The 16,920-nt window shown below is 36.3% G+C and overlaps 2 protein-coding genes across 3 annotated transcripts; both read left to right on the top strand.

Moving 5' to 3' along the window:
* The first annotated feature begins 209 nt into the window (after nt 1–209).
* Nucleotides 210–3,951, top strand: LOC132164520 (large ribosomal subunit protein uL1). The gene is made up of 6 exons (XM_059575038.1): nt 210–255; nt 583–633; nt 1,314–1,533; nt 2,594–2,759; nt 3,179–3,384; nt 3,656–3,951. Exons 2-6 carry the CDS (start codon nt 629–631, stop codon nt 3,707–3,709), a joined length of 651 nt encoding a protein of 216 aa, XP_059431021.1. The 5' UTR covers nt 210–255; nt 583–628; the 3' UTR covers nt 3,710–3,951.
* Nucleotides 3,952–11,604: 7,653 nt separating this feature from the next.
* Nucleotides 11,605–16,098, top strand: LOC132164781 (ferredoxin, root R-B1). 2 transcript variants are annotated; one of them, XM_059575339.1, is made up of 2 exons: nt 11,605–11,798; nt 15,398–16,098. In XM_059575339.1, exon 2 carries the CDS (start codon nt 15,453–15,455, stop codon nt 15,915–15,917), a length of 465 nt encoding a protein of 154 aa, XP_059431322.1. In that variant the 5' UTR covers nt 11,605–11,798; nt 15,398–15,452; the 3' UTR covers nt 15,918–16,098. The 2 variants fall into 2 exon arrangements, with proteins under 2 accessions (XP_059431322.1, XP_059431321.1); XM_059575338.1 differs by having other exon boundaries at nt 11,607–11,798; nt 15,446–16,098.
* Nucleotides 16,099–16,920: the final 822 nt, after the last annotated feature.

The raw sequence follows: 16,920 nt of genomic DNA, 5'->3' as shown, positions 1-16,920 counted from the left end.
GGTCGTTTCATAGGAAGCCCGTGAGTCCAAGACACCCTGGGTTGATTTTATAGGCCAGACAAAGGCTGAAACCCAAAATCAAATCCCGGCCCTGAATCCAAATTGGGCTAACTTAGCCCAAACCTACCCATTCAGACCTCAAGCCCTAAACATGCAAATTTCGTTTAGGGTTTATCAGCCATACCAGTCTAGACTTGCTGTATATATACTGTCATCCGGCCGCCACGAACCTTAGATAGCGTTTCTCTTCAGCAGGTCTTTCTTTTTCACTCGCAATTTAATTTTCTCGATTTTGAAACGATCTGTTGCTTTGCTTCCTAGGTCTGTAACTCCTGTTTGTTTCCGGAGAAAACACGCGGAATTATTATTATTATTATTATTTTTTTGAGGTCTTCACACTGGTCCAAAGTTTTCGTTTCTCACCGCATGTTTATGTTCTCCCGGAAACCAAATGGGTTCTCGATGTTTGGCCTTCCAGCTATTTATTTCATTTGATTGTAGATTAAATATGTATAACATTTCTGTAACCATTTGTGTGTGGTTTTGGGTTTCCCTTTTGACGTGTTATGATTTTGTTTGCAGAAGAAAAATCTTTTAGTGGGTCTGTGGAGTGAAAGCAGTTTCAAAGATGAGGTATCTGTGAAATCTCAGCTTGTGGGTTTCTTTTATACCGAATAATGTTTTGTTGGATTTTGTTTTTGGAATTTTAGCGAACAGTCAATGTTGAAATTGTTAATCGTATGATTGATTTTTTTTTTTTCTGTGCTCGGTAGGTGATGTTAATCTAGTTCTGTAATTGGGATGAAAATGTTAATTGTTTAAGGATTTTGACATTGAAATTTATCAGTGATTGAACCTTTTCTTTTTATGGTTTTTGTTAAAGAACTTTGTTCTGAAATTTGCATTGCATTAGTGATAGAAAGTTTAGCACTATATAGTGCTATTTCATTTGTGAGTGGCACTAGGAAGGAATAGTTATGATGGTGTTGACACTATTTTGTTCCTTTGGGGTAAAGCTGGTCGAGGTTCTGTATTTGTAACTGAAGTTTTTTGTTGCTCGAGGCTGTGATCGTTTAGAAGTTTCTGACTAGGCAGAATTGTGGATGTGCTGCTGTGGGACTATGTTTGATTAGGACTCAAGTACTACAATGTTGTTTATAATTTGCTCTTTGAAAATCATTGCTTTATTACTTCTTCTTTTTCTTTTTTTTTCTGGAGTGTTTGATTATTGTACTCTGACTAAAATAGGTAGTCATCAGGGTGTGATGCTTTTCATTTTGTCTGATCTGACTCCTTGATTCTTGTTTTTACAGTAAGCTTTCGAGTGATACCTTAAAAGAGTCTATCTCCACAATTATGACTGGATCTAAGGATAAGAAACGTAATTTCACTGAGACCATTGAACTCCAGATTGGACTGAAAAACTATGATCCTCAGAAGGATAAGCGTTTCAGTGGTTCTGTTAAGTTACCACACATTCCTCGTCCCAAGATGAAAGTGTGCATGCTTGGAGATGCTCAACATGTTGAAGAGGTAATGATGCTATTCTGCTTGGCTGGAACAAAGAATTTATAGTAGAATTTTTTGCTGGTTCCATTTTAAATATAGGTGTCTACTTCTCTGTTTATATTGTCTGAACTTCTACATTTCCTAATGTCTTCTAGATTTAAATTCCAATATTCTTTTATTTTGTTTGATGGTAGTACTGGTTGAGTTGTATCTGGAGCGTATTATCACTTTGAGCTATGTGGACGTTATTAAATATTTTGTGAACGAAATCTGGCAATAACTAGAAGCAAAATTATTTTTCTTCATAGATTTTGTAACTTGATTTGGTGGATGGTTATGAAAGATATGTGCGATTAAATGGCATACTTTTTAACTTCTTGTAGTGTGCAAATCAAAATTCACTGTTGTCAGATTTAAGTGTAATCTACGTTTTAGGAAAAACCCCAACTAGGACAGGCATCTGAAACCGAAATCATACTGATTTCAATTGTTTACAAAGTGATGGTGAGCAATACATTTTATGATCCTATGGTGGTTTATTTTAATGTTTGGATATGCTGCTTGCCCCAGTTACATCACTAGTTATGCGCCTTGTACACGCATTATTGTTGGTTTTTTTTTTGTAGAAAAGAATTATTTGTTGGTTGCTTCCATTATGCCCCTAGAGGTTTTAATTGATTACTGGGTGTAAGTACACTGATAACATTCTTCTAGTTTTATGAGTTATTTTAGAATAACATACATGCGTATTGTCTTCTGGATATAGTTGAGCGATGTAAGATTGGTCCAGTATTCTTGATTAGTTGCAATTGTTTTTGTTTTTCTCTTTACATTCAAGCTATCTAAGTAGCATACGAGTATATATGTTTTCATTTAGTGTTCAGTTTCTAATTATTAAGGTTTATTTTCAGTGTTTGGCGTGTACTATTTGCCTTCCTCATACATTGGTTTTTCCTGTGTTTTTGCCAACTTTATGCCTGCTTCAGAATAGTTAATTTTTCATTGCTATTGATTATTTAAGATTATTTATGATTGAATCATCTTATCTAGTTTCTTGACATAATATCTTAATAATGAAATACAGGCAGAGAAGATTGGTTTGGATTATATGGACGTTGAAGCGTTGAAAAAGCTTAACAAAAACAAGAAATTGGTTAAGAAGCTAGCTAAGAAATACCATGCCTTTTTAGCATCAGAAGCTGTCATCAAGCAGATCCCCCGTCTTTTGGGCCCTGGCCTCAACAAGGCAGGCAAGTGTATTATGTCAATGAATATGACATTTGTTGTCTTTTGAAATTGAACTATATTTTCTTTTTTGTTTTATAAAAACAATATATATTCTTTTTTGAACACGTTATTTGTATCTCTTTGTTTTTTGTATTATTGACTGGTTCTTGTGATGTATATTGTTCTTAAGGAATAATGTATATCGTTCTTAAGTAATAGTACATGTGTAATTTGTTCATTCTACCCACTTTTTGGGTGAGTAGTTTGTTCGTAATGTTATGGGTTGATTTGAACGTGCATGTTGCATTGCATTTTATGAGCAACTGTGACAATGAGTGACGATGAATGTTCTGTTCGTTAGTAGGTAGGCTTTTTAATCTGGCCTTTAGGGGTGTTGTATATGCATTACATGTTTTTATTGAGACCCCTTTTGGTAATGTAGGCAAGTTCCCAACCCTTGTTACTCATCAAGAATCCATCGAGTCTAAAGTTAATGAGACCAAGGCTATGGTAAAGTTCCAACTGAAGAAGGTGCTTTGCATGGGAGTTGCTGTGGGCAATGTTGCTATGGAGGAGAAGCAGATCTTCCAAAATGTTCAGATGAGTGTTAATTTCCTCGTTTCATTGTTGAAGAAGAATTGGCAGAATGTAAGTGCTTTCCTCCTTTAAATAACTGAATATGCTGTTAGCCCTAGACTAAATAAGCATTAATTTAGTATTCTCTTAAATTTTATCATGCAGTTCTTAGGCACTGACTCTGATTTTTCCCCATTTTTTATAGCATGTAATTTTTCTGTTTTGTTCTGGGTTTTCTTCCCCCATTTGGTTCCCCTTTCTTATGGAGATGTTGGTGGTGCTTTTGTTTTGCCATTTGAGGATTGCATGTATATGATTGTAACTTTTTTCTTATGGAAATCAGGTGAGGAGCTTGTCATTGAAAACTAGCATGGGGAAGCCAGTTCGCGTATACTGAGATCTTTTGGAAAGGGAATTTTGTAGTGAGCTCATGGGAGCTATAGTACTTATAAGTTCTTTCTTTGAATGTCAAGTTTTCTTCTTTGTTGGGCTGTTTTTCCTTCTGCTGTTCGTTGAATATGTAGATGCCATGGTGGTAGACATCGTTTGTTGGAGAGGTGAACCAAGTTTTTCACTTTCACTTGCACTATAACACATTGTTGAATGTTTTAAGCCCTATATTTTGGCCCTTTTATTTCCCATGTCTACTCTGCCCTGTGTAGTGTGTATCTCTCCAGGTTAATTGGTAGAGTGACCCGACCGTCCGTGGTCTTGATATCTCTCGTACCTTAAATGTTACAATTAATCAATGTGGTTTCATTGGATCCGGCAAAGCTCACCTTAAATATAAGTATAATCAAAAGGCCGAGTGCAATCGGTGATCAGAGCTTGTCCTTAAATTTAATTTTAAATTTAAAAATGTAGGTGAAAATTACATTTTCTCTAAATTTAATTAAATTAGAGTAGATGAATTACATGTTCTTTTAATTCTTTGTTTTGAAAATAAAGAATAAATTGGGAAGTAATATAACTAAAAAATGATCCTCGTCAAAATCATGCTTAAGGAATTTTTGTTTGGGTTAAAAATTCCCTGGCTACATTCAAACGGTTAAAAAAAAATGAAAAATGACAGTTTATTCTTTCAAAGTTGACAGCGTTTTTTAATTCAAACACTAAAGTTTTATTTTTTGTAATTTACTCTCACAAAGTTTCAATTCGATCAATATTATCCCAAAATTCTCATATTTTTTTAATTTTTATTTTTTATTAAAAAAAAAAAAAACAAATTTTGGGGTGCAAAAATGACCAAATGACCAATTTTTTTTAAAAAAAAATAAAAAATAAAAAATTAGAGGCAATATGAAAAGTTTTGGATACAATTGGTCAAATTGCAAAAATTTAAAACTTTGGAGAGTAGATTGCAAAAATTGAAATTTTGATATTCGAATTGAAAAACGCTGTCAACTTTGAAGGGTAAACTTTAATTTTCTATAAAAAAAAAAAATTGAATATTCTCTCAATAAAGAGAGTCTTGTACATGAATGTTGGGTGCACGGCGAACGGTGTAATCTGGATACACGATTGCATCTTTTATAGTTGCGTAGATTATGTTATTACTACTCTGATTGTTAGGTGACCCACCATTCCATTGAGACAGGTATGATTATGAAGATAATTGTTGGTACCTTCTGTTCCACAATTTCCTATGGAATAGTGTGTCACATACTTCACTGTGGTTTGCAGCCATTCTTGAACCTATGATAGAACATTCGAGAATGCACCAAATTGGCAGAAAGATGGGCCTCCCTAATACCAGCACGGAGGGCAGCAAAATCTGGTTTGAGTGATCATATGAAGGTAAAAAATATTCGAACCTCAAGTCAATGTTTCACGGCGGTCTGCTTTTTGTTAGGCTGTTGGAACTGAACTTATCCAAGTGGCTCATGCAAAACTTTGGACCCTTCAGTAGTGGGTGGTTCAACAATCGTCAGACTCGAGGAGCCCCAAGGTAGATGAGCCTTACGAATTATTTGGCGGTTGGGTATATCGAAGTAAATCTTACACTCAAAATTACTTTACAGTCAATAATTATTTTAGTAATATAATTTCTTTTTGACATTATAAAGTTAATTTCAGTTTCTTTTTCTAATTGATAAGGGGAAAAATGATTAATTTCAGTTTAATTGATACCATGTTCTTTTACTTACGTTGGTTTTTTAATAATAACTCTAAAAAAATATGTGCTTCTCACATGAGTAATGCTATACATCATCCCATTATTTCCCTCTTATCCTTACAAAGTTGTTGCAGCATGGTATCTCGATCAGAACATTAATCCACATGCACCACCAAAAAAATCAAGAAAAATACTTATAATTAATTTTTATGCACAAAATGCTAGTGAGACCATGCTACATCGGTTTTGATGGAGGGGAAATAAATGATAAGGTGATGAATATAATTACTTTTTCGCATATTAAAAAAATAATTAACAATTTTATAGAACGGGTTGAAAAATATTTTTCCAGCCAAATAAGAAAATCAAAAGAAGCCGAAGAAAAGGAAAGAGTAGTATAGTAGGTAGGTTTGGTGCTTGGCAATTAGGGATCTAAACGTCTCTTGATGGACCCTGGCTTTCAATAGATGCCAAAAGCCGCACCTTTCACTCAACACGTCATACTAACATGACGTAAATCGGTAAATGGGCGCCTTTTAAGCCAAAATCGTTACCAAAAAACAAAAAAAAATCTTAACAGTGGGTTTCATGCCCAAACCAATGTGACGTGGAAAAAACAGCGTCACACAATTGGCCACCCTTTTCATGAAATTGCGTCGTTTAAATATGTGAAATCTAATATGAATTATGAAATTATTCGTCTACAATTGACTTGAAAATGAAATAAAGAAGATCCCAATCAATTATGCATTTAGAGATTTTTTTGGGCCTCCAGCTATTAAGACTAAGAGGTTATCCTATAATTCTATCCACGCAATTTAGTTATAAACAAAAAAATAGGAAACATAAATCTAATCTAACTGAACTCCCCTTATCAATTAGGTATTCACTAGGTGGACTCGTTCACATTTCCTTGGAATAGAATATATAGTTAACGACTTCAAATTCTTTGTTTGCTTTTGTATTATTTATTTTTATTTTTAACATTATCTATTTTTACCCAATAGTTTTCACCACTATATATATATGGTGCGTGAAGGATTTGAAAGTCATATTATATCATTGAGATCGATTCTTGGTATATTAGACAAGAAACAAGCAACATGGTGACATCACACTCCAGCACAAATATTAATGTAACGTTGGTAGCGACGATGATGATGGTGTTGGTGATATTGTCCATGTGTGGAACGTTTGACAATGTTGAAGCCTCATCGACAAATTCAATTTTCCAACACAAGCGAGCTGTAGTGACAATAAATAATGCACTAAATGGAACCACAAATCTTACCGCTGTATGTGAGTCAGCGAGTGACCATCTTGGTACACACTTGATCACCCCAAATACCAACTACAGCTTCACATTTAGGCCAAATATTTTTAGGACGACAGGATTCACGTGTAATTTTACGTGGGATTCTATCAGACACCCGTTTATGATCTACTCCTATGACAGGGATCATAAAATTTGCAGAGCTTGCGTTTGGCACATTTTGACTAGTGGTCCATGTGAATATAGCTATAAAAGCCACGAGTTTGATTTGTGCCATAAGTGGCCCAATCAAACTACACCAATCTAACAATATTCTAAATAACTAATGTTGTAGTTTCCCATATATATATATATATATATATATATATATATATATAACTGTTGTTTGCCATTATGTACGTAATATTGTCAAAGTGAAAAGGCGGTTATAGTTACCGATTATGTACGTATTTTGTCTACTTAATGTACTTCATTTTTATCCTTTTCTTGGCCCATCAATTGTCAGAGTGAAAAGGCGGTTACAGTTACCGATTATGTACATATTTTGTCTACTTAATGTACTTCATTTTTATCCTTTTCTTGGCCCGATCGATCAGTAGAAACCCATAAATTTATTTGCCAGTTATGAATGGAATAGGATTCTCTCCATTCGAAATAATTAAAGAGAAATGAAGATGAATTATTTTATGATCTAGATTTTTATTTTGTTACATCTAATTATGTAAATAGTACCTTGTCATTTAAAATTACTACATATACTCTATTAGATATGTGAAACCTAATATAAACTAAGAAATTACTTGTCTACCATTTTTTTTTAAATGGAGAGATCCCAATCAATTATGCGTTGGAGATTTTTTTGGGCCTCTAGCTAGAAGATGTAATTAATATCATATTCCATCCGCACGGCTATCTAAAGAAACATGTATTAAATTAGCAAATATAAATCTAATCTAATTTAACTCCTTTTTTTTTTGGTATATATATATATATATATATATAAAAGTTAAAAGTTAATGCATAGGAAGGTCAAATAAATCTGAGGTACTACAATTTATTACGGGGACAAATAAATTCCTCAAAATAAAGACATGGAGCAATTAAGAAATAAAGATAGACAAATCTGATATTAGCAAATAAATTCTTAAGCAAAGCCTGTAGTGGCAGCCATACAAGTCGGTTCTAGAAACAGTTTTCCTATAAGGGTAATAACAGCGTAAGTCTAATGACTTAGTAAGTAAACATCACGTTATAATATGAGCCTATTTAAGCGGAAGTAAACATGCAGTTTTGGTAGGTATTCAAAAGGTGGTGTTGTCTCCGTTAATACACCAAAAAATATTAATTGGGTTTTTCAAAGAGAGGTGTACTACCAGCAACAATCGCCTAAATATTAATGCATAAAATCTAATGATTTATAAGTCATAACTCTCATGTATGGTCTACCCGAGATTTTACCATTTCTCAACAGGGTTGGTGCTGTTCCGAGGGATCTGTAATACAATGCTGGTGCCCCGACCATTGTACGCTATCGTACATAACATCAGCGGCATGATCGAGTCAGACCTCGGGTGGCCCACATTGCTAATGATATTAGTCTTGTAGTGACCACCCATTAAGGCTGTGCCGGCCACAAAACAGCCATTGGATCCAAGACCCATATAACACACATATTTGACCATATCATAAAGTCTATATAGTAAGTTCATGGCCGTTATACCGCACGTACCGGCGTACCATGTCATACAATGCATCTTACAACCAGTTTATAAGACAGTTAACAAATAATTATAAAAGTAGGCAAGCTCATATCATACTCGTGGTCAGTCAACTGACATATCCCACGTTATTTTAGGAAAAAGGTTCGTAAGTATTTACTTACCTCGTACGCTCGCTTGAATCTTCCGACATTGCTAATTCCTGCTATAATGGAATATAACGCACCGTTATACGAAATGCTAGAGGGCTTTTACGAGTAAAATACTAGGCTTTATCTAACAAAGGTTTCTAGGTGCTAAAATATACGAGAATGAGGCTTAAGGCAGGTGCCTAGCTCCCTAACCGTACGTCCGATCAGTGGGTTATGGAATCCGTTAAGTTTCAAATGGTTCCTATGGAATCTATAAGCTATTGTATCCCTTTTAGGCTAATAAGTAAGCGCATGCAACATAAGGAAACTTAACATTATGTAACAAAAAGAATCAATGAAGTTTTAAAACACTTTCAAAGACGTTTTTGCTTTTATAAGAAAATGAGTGCATAAACCTAACATGGTATCTTTAAAACTTGCAATATGATAAGAGTAACATAAAGCATGGAAATGGGCTAGGATTACCTTAGTTAATGGCAAAAACACAAGCTCCTTTCTCACAAAACTCTCTCTCAAACTCACAACTCACAAGAACACAACCTCACAGGGTTCTAGCAACCTAAAGGCGTCCTGACAAGTGGTTAAATGGTGTGGGAAGATGAAGGGGGTAGGGGGTATTTATAGCTGAGGGGTGCTACCAACTCTTCAGAAAAGCAACAAACGTCCACCAACCCTAGCGTACGTCTGGTACTTTTTACACAGCGGTCCAAAGGTTGTGGTGTACGTCTAGGAATTAACCAAGGAATATTCCAAAAGTAGCATACATCCATGTGGTCCTAGTGTATGTCCGTGTACTATTTGTAGAGCATACGTCTGGTGGTCCCTCCACACATGTCCTCACTAGAGACAGGGGCGTACATCCAGTAATCCTAGCGTACGTCAACTCACAGGGTTTAAGTTTTAGGCTTAGGTTTCAAAGGGATTTGGGATTTGTTTGGTTATGGTCTTGGGCTATTTGTTATCTTAATCGAGTTTTTTATTTATTTATTTTTTTTTTTGATTGATAATGCCAAATTTCATAATAAATCAAGCAGCTAGAGCAAAATGCTCTAGGTGCAATAAATCTCTGATACATTCTGGTGGGATCACCCACTTTTGTTCCACCTCCGTCTTAGTGGCATACTTGGCCAGTACATGGGCTATATTATTCTCTTCTCTCCTAACATAAGTCATCTTCCAATGCAACCCAGTGCACAGCTCTATCTTCAGGTCCTCCAATACGATCCCCAGGCTGCTCCGATTGACCTCTTCACGATTGACCTCATCGACTACACCCTTTGCATCTCCTTCGAAATGGACTTGACCAAATCCCATCTCCTTGCACAACCGAATCGCCATCAAAGCAGCCAACGCTTCCGCCACCAAAGGAGTGGGATTTCCTTTTCGGATAGAGCATTTGGCCACCACCAGCCTCCCCAAGTGGTCACGGACTACCACTGCACTTCCCATCAAGCCCTTCTGAAAGTCCAGTGATGCGTCCCAATTGGCCTTAAACCAACCCGGCGAAGGGGCTGTCCAACCAGTCAGCATCGGCTCCATCGTAACGAGCAGAGGTGTCTCTCGCAATTCTTGAGCTTGGGTATAATCTTCGATGGCTCTGTGGGTAGTTTGCAACAAGGACTGAGGAGAGGTCATAGGCCCCCCAAAGACCACTGCATTCCTCCTCAACCAAATTCGTCTAGCTAGCCCCGCAAAAATTACCAAGTCCGCTTGATCACATTTTTGAAAGAAAAGCTCGAGCACTTGCCTGAAACAGGGCACTGCGAACGAGCTCTTTTGAATCTTCATACTGCACATACTCCACACATCCATTGCAGATGGGCATTGCCATAGGATATGAAAAGTGGTTTCCTCTTCCAGGCCACACAGTGGACATAATGATTCGGGAATGATCTTCCTTCTCCACAGATTCCCCTTCGTTGGTAAGATATCATGGCTAGCACGCCATAGAAAATTTTTCTCCGTATTGGGTATCGGCAGGTCCCACAACCTTTTCCAAAAACCAGATGAGTCCATACTTGAAGAACAAGCAGCCAACTCACGGTTATTCACCTCCTGTTGTATAAAGTATGCACTGCGCACCGTGAATCTACCATTTGCCGAGCCCCTCCAAACGAGAGTGTCTGGTTGGTCAGTACTACTGGGCGGTATAGATTGAATCAAACGCACTTCGTCCGGAGAAAAAATAGAGTCCAATAGTTGGCTGTTCCACCACTTTGATTCCCCTTCAAGTAAAGCACTTACCGTCGCATTCGGGTCCAAAATGGACGGTGGAAAACAAATGCGATAAGTGTGGGGATGCGGCAACCATTTGTCTTTCCAAATTCTAATTTTACAGCCATTCCCAACCCTCCATACAAGTCCCTCTTTTAGGAGGGCACAAGAGCTGTGAATGCTGCGCCAGGCATATGAAGCTCTTCGGCCCACATTGGCTTCCAACAAAGTTTTCCCGGGATAATATTTGGCTCTCATCAAAGTTGCCACCAAAGTTTTCTAATAAAAATCGAGTTTTTTATTAGAAAACCTTCTTAGCCATAGAAAATCTTTTAATAAAAATAGTTGTTTTTATCGAGGTATTACAGGAAATAACCTCTAACTCATTTAAAATAGTACTAAGTATCTATAAATATTTAAAAGGTACATTAAATTCTTAATATCATTGATGACAGTTTACTAACTTAGACTAAATTAATGTGCCTTTTAAATGTTTATAGATACTTGACACTATTTTGAATGGGTTGAAAGATATTTCATTTAGACTGATTTTGAGAAAATTTTTGTCATATATATATATAATTAATTTTTTTACACAAAATGCTAATGAGACGACGCTACATCGGTTTTGATGGAGGGAAAATAAATAATAAGGTAATGAATATAATTACTTTTTCGTATATTAAAAAATAATTAACAATTTTATGGAACGGGTTGAAAAATATTTTTCCAGTCAAATAAGAAAATCAAAAAAGCCAAAGAAAAGGAAAGGGTAGTATAGTAGGTAGGCTTGGTCGTTGGTGCTTGGCAATTAGGGATCTAAACGTCTCTTGATGGACCCTGGCTTTCAACAGATGCCAAAAGCCGCACCTTTCACTCAACACACTGCACTTTCTCTTCAACACGTATATATAAATCCACCCGTCACTCTTTCAGTCTTCGCCCTCGTCTACTTCGCTTTCCGCTGAAAACCCTCTTTCCTCTCTTTGGATTCCTCTCCGCCCCCCATCTCAGTGAGCTCTCTCTCTCTCTCTCTGTATTTGTTTTGGATGCTGTTGATGTCTGCTTCTTGTTTGGTTTCGATTTTGTTACGTCGAAACATCGGGAACTTTACTTTCTGTTTTGGTTGCTCGGAGATACTAAGGAAAAGATAGCCCAATAAAGGGTAAAGGAAAAAAGGAAGACAGTGTTTTGGGTTTCAGTTCGTGTTTGGTCATGCTTATCTAGTGATAAATGAGTAGGAAAACTTGTTTTTGGATTTTTATATAATCAAGGTACAATAATCACGAACGGCATGCTTCTAAAACTTGTTCTTTCTCAGTTTCACACCGGTTTTCGATTTATATTTCGGAGTTTTAGAAGTACCCTTTTTTCTCTTTCTTTTTTCCAGTGAAGATGCCCTTTGGTTTGAAATTAGGACTTATTCAATTATTTTTTGCATAGATCGTAGATATTATATTATGGCATTTCCGTGATTTAAATTTTTTTGAGATACTTTTTTATTTTTTGCCTGCATTTCTCAGAGACCAACCAGAACACTATAGATATATGGACCCATATCAAAGTGATGCTAAAATTTTGAACTTTGGCACTAAACATTATACTGGTTGATAACTGTCAATTTAGTGCTAGGAGTTTGGTCACTTACGTGAAGAAGACAAGCAAAGGCATTTTAAGCATAGATGAGAGATACGTATAATATGTTCCGGAGTTGGTCTTTGTTGTTTTAGGTGTATATATTGCATGTATAAATAATTCAAATTCATCATATGCGCTCTAGTACACAGGAAGTATATAGTCCATAAACTATTTAGTCACTAGTAATAGTATATAATCCATTCAATAGTCGTGATTTAAGAATGGTCTTCCAAAATTGTACTGGGTTAGAGGAAATCTTTGTTAATGATAATGATCGTGCAATCTCTTTCAAGTGAGGAAATCATAATAATATTTCTCCTACAAATTCAAAATCTTGGTTCATTTGGCTCGACGTATTTGGAGATAGGGTTTGGATTTTGGTTTCTAATTTTGCAGGATCAAAAAAAGTATGAAAAGCACAAACTTTTTTTCTATGAATGAAGTTCGTGGATGGGTTTAACCTTATTAATATGTGGATTGGAAATGATTTGGGGTAAGATGTTATGTCAAATTCACCGATAGTGATTTCGCTGGAGCAATATCCTCATGTGCGAATCCATCATGTGTTGTTAGAATTCAAGTCAAGCAATTTATACTTCAAATCTTTGATTTTAAATCCTCAAATGCAAATTTGTGTTTTGTGAAGTAGGCTTGTATAGCCTCCATAAATCCTTTGTTATCACATATGAAGCATAAGAGTGTGAGATGGCCACCAGTTGGAATTATAGGAGACTATTTATTTAAGAGTAAGACCATGTATCTACACTAGTTCAGAGTTACCAGCTTATTGATGTTAATTCTGATGGAACCAAGCTTTTGCTGGGTCATTATATACTGGAACCTAGCAAATGAAAAGCTGTTGGTGCTTGGTGCACCGTACTGCAAGATAACCATCAGCGATAATCTTACTAAGAGGCAAACATAGGGTTAGCTGCAGGTGGAGATGATTTATCCGAATTATTTTTTATGCAATGCACAATGGTGCATGATCAAAACTGCCAGTATGGCAGTCAATGGTTGCTTCTGTCTAACAGTAAAGAATCATTTTTTTTTTTTTTTTATTATTATTTTTTTTATCTTGATTACCCTAGAGGAAAAGAATACTATGTGCGTTAGAGTCAATGCTGCCAGAGGGCTTTGACTCAATAGACAGTGTAGTTTCTTATAGGCATTGGTTAAACTATTGAGATAGGCTATTTCTATCAAGTGGTTATAAAATTGGAGCCTCGAGTGAAGAGCAGAGAGCCTTTAGCTTGCGTCTTCTCATAGTGCTCCGGACATCAATTGCCTTTTCTTCCAGAATTTGAAGTTTAGTTCCATTTTTTTGTGAAGCTTTAAAAGGCATACAAAATACCACCCCCTTTGTCTGCAAGGATGTTCACCCATCTGCTTTAGGGTATGCTTGGAAACAAGTTCCAAGATTAAAAAGCAGACACTGTAGTTAGCACCGTCAATGCTGCTACTGGACTTTGACTCAACAGACAGTGTAGTTTCAGACTATATATAGGCATTGGTTAAATGCTTGAGATTGGCTATTTCTATCAAGTGATTATAAATTTGGAGCCTCGAGTGAAGAGCAGAGAGCCTTTAGCTTGCATCTTCTCATAGTGCTCCGGACATCAATTGCCTTTTCTTCCAGAATTTGAAGTTTAGTTCCATTTTTTGTGAAGATTTAAAAGGCATACAAAATACCACCCCCTTTGTCTGCAAGGATGTTCACCCGTTTGCTTTAGGGTATGCTTGGAAACAAATTCCAAGATTAAAAAGCAGACAGTGTAGTTAGCGCTGTCAATGCTGCCATTGGACTTTGACTCAACAGACAGTGTAGTTTCAGACTATACATAGGCATTGGTTAAATGCTTGAGATTGGCTATTTCTATCAAGTGATTATAAATTTGGAGCCTCAAGTGAAGAGCAGAGAGCCTTTAGCTTGCGTCTTCTCATAGTGCTCCAGACATCAATTGTCTTTTCTTCCAGAATGGAAAGTTTAGTTCCATATTGTTGTGAAGCTTTAAAAGGCATACAAAATACCAACCCCTTGGCTGCAAAGGATGTTCACCCATCTGCTTTAGGGTGTGCTTGGAAAAAAATTCCAAGATTAAAAAGCTGTTGGCACCTTTCCATCCTCATAGAATTCTTAGAAATGATTGCCTCATCCAATGGAGAAATGGAGAGATCAAAATTGTGATCTTCCTATTATTTGCCCATGCAGTTGTCAATTTTTCCCCATTCCCCCCGTAATACTTAGTTACCTGACACAATGGAAAGGCCTGCCCCTATTTCAGCTCTTATACATTCTGCTGATGTCTCGCTGTGGGAATTTTCTTGTATGTTGGGTTTGTGCGCTTTAATAGTCATACAATACCTATTGTATTGTATTTTGGGACACCTTATGCTTTTAATAAAACTGCTTATTACTTATCAAAAAAAAAAAAGGTCATACAATACCTAATGGATTTGATGCGTTGAGAGGTGATAACAATGTGATTAGGAGCCAGTTTGGCGCATGCTCAATATTCTGGAAACAATAGTATAATTCAAAACAAGAATATATGCTTTGGTACTGGTTTTAGAATTTTGTTTTTTTACTCTTAATCAATAACATTTAACCTCCCGTTCAGTCTTTGTCCTTGACTCCTGTGGTAAAAGGGTCTGGTGGGGTTGGGGCAGGCGTTAGGTTCAAATCTTTGCCTAGCATTATCCCATTGAAGTTCATGACAAGAAAGGCAGATCGAAGAAATAGAGATGTCCAAGGAGGGCATTAATCAGTTTGCCTTCGTTATATATGCATCTATAGAGATTTTTTGCGAGATGATACCCGAGCGTGAATCTATATGCCTTGAACAATTTATATTTTCTAATTTTTTTCCCTATCAGTTTCTTTTGTTTAGATTGATGTTATAAACATTATTTCATTTATTTTTAATGGTAACATTAGCGTTATAGACCTTAATAGCTTTGTTTCCTGTACTAGGTGTGCAATTAGTTATTAAACCAGCAGAAATTTGTTTTGTGGATTCAGGGCAACCATGTCAACCATGTCAACTGTGAAACTTCCCTCCCATTGCATGTTAAGAACTGCACCTCAGAACCGTTTCACCAGTGCCATTGTCAAGCGGCCATTCTCTATTGGATCTGTAAAGAGCATCAGCAAAGCTTTTGGCTTGAAAGCATCCCCCTCTTTCAGAGCATCCGCAATGGCAGTATACAAGATTAAGCTTGTAGGACCAGATGGTGAAGAGAATGAGTTTGACGCCCCTGATGATGCTTACATCCTTGATTCAGCTGAGAGTGCTGGAATTGAGCTGCCTTATTCCTGCAGGGCTGGGGCTTGCTCTACCTGTGCTGGGAAGAAGGTGTCCGGCTCGGTGGACCAGTCCGATGGTTCATTCCTTGATGACAATCAAATGAAGGAAGGTTATCTGCTTACATGTGTCTCATACCCGACTTCGGACTGTGTGATTCACACACACAAGGAAGGTGATCTTTACTGAGTGATTGTGCTTTCAGCATTTGAGTAGGGTTTTGAAATCTTGTTGTCTAGAATGGTTATGACTACCAGATGTTCATGTTATTCTTGGACCTCTGTATCTTTAAGTGTTATCATGTTTTGTATTTTTGGAATGCCATTGACTTTGATTTCAGTTGTAATTTCATTGCATACTTCACTTTTTACTCTTGATTAGTATGACACATCATTCATATGAGAGAAACGTATGGTTCTCTAAAGACATTAGTGAATACCACTTGTTTTGAATCCAGCAGAAAATGTCTAACTAAAAAAATGATTTGCTTTAACCTGCTGAATATCCTTTGGCTGGGAGTGTCTTCCTTTTCTGCCTTGTGAATCAATGCATTAATGTTTGCAGGAGACAAAAATAGTTTTTGTTCTCTAGGCTGAAATCATATTTTCCATGACCTTTTCTAGCTTATGCACCGTTTGTTTTGCCGTAAAATATTTTTTGGGAATCGTTTTCCCTATTTTCTGATATTTGGTACAACTGAAAAACAGTTTTTAAATTGAAAACATTTTCGGTTGACCAAAAAACTCATCTTTAATTTTCATCAAATGGTTATTCTTTTTTAAAACTAAAAATTATTTTTTGAGTTTAAATTTTTCATTTTCAAATCGTAGTTTGCCAGTCCACCGCAAGATTTGCGCCTTGCGCCGGAGGTTGTTGAAATTTGCTGGCCGTTTTCGTTGTCGCTTACTTCCGTATGAGTCAAATACTAGAAAATAGTTTTAGGAAATTTTTATTTTTTTATTTTTGGTAAATTTCGTCAAATCAAACAGATCCTATAGAATCATTCCAAGAGGTTGGATGTTGAGAGCTGACCTGCTGGCCTAGCTCATTATATTCCAATGTTCTTCTGTAAAACCTGTGAGGACCTTCCCTTTTTCTTTTTTTTTTCTTTTTTTTTTCGGAAATGCTAGGTGTTTTTTTTTTCAACTGTGATGTGGCTCAAAGTCAATAATGATAATCTCAAATTCAACGA

The sequence above is a fragment of the Corylus avellana genome, chromosome ca10 (assembly GCF_901000735.1).
Source record: "Corylus avellana chromosome ca10, CavTom2PMs-1.0".
Lineage (NCBI taxonomy): Eukaryota > Viridiplantae > Streptophyta > Magnoliopsida > Fagales > Betulaceae > Corylus > Corylus avellana.
The sequence above is the reverse complement of the archived record's forward strand: the minus strand, read 5'-3'. Positions and strand labels throughout refer to the sequence as shown.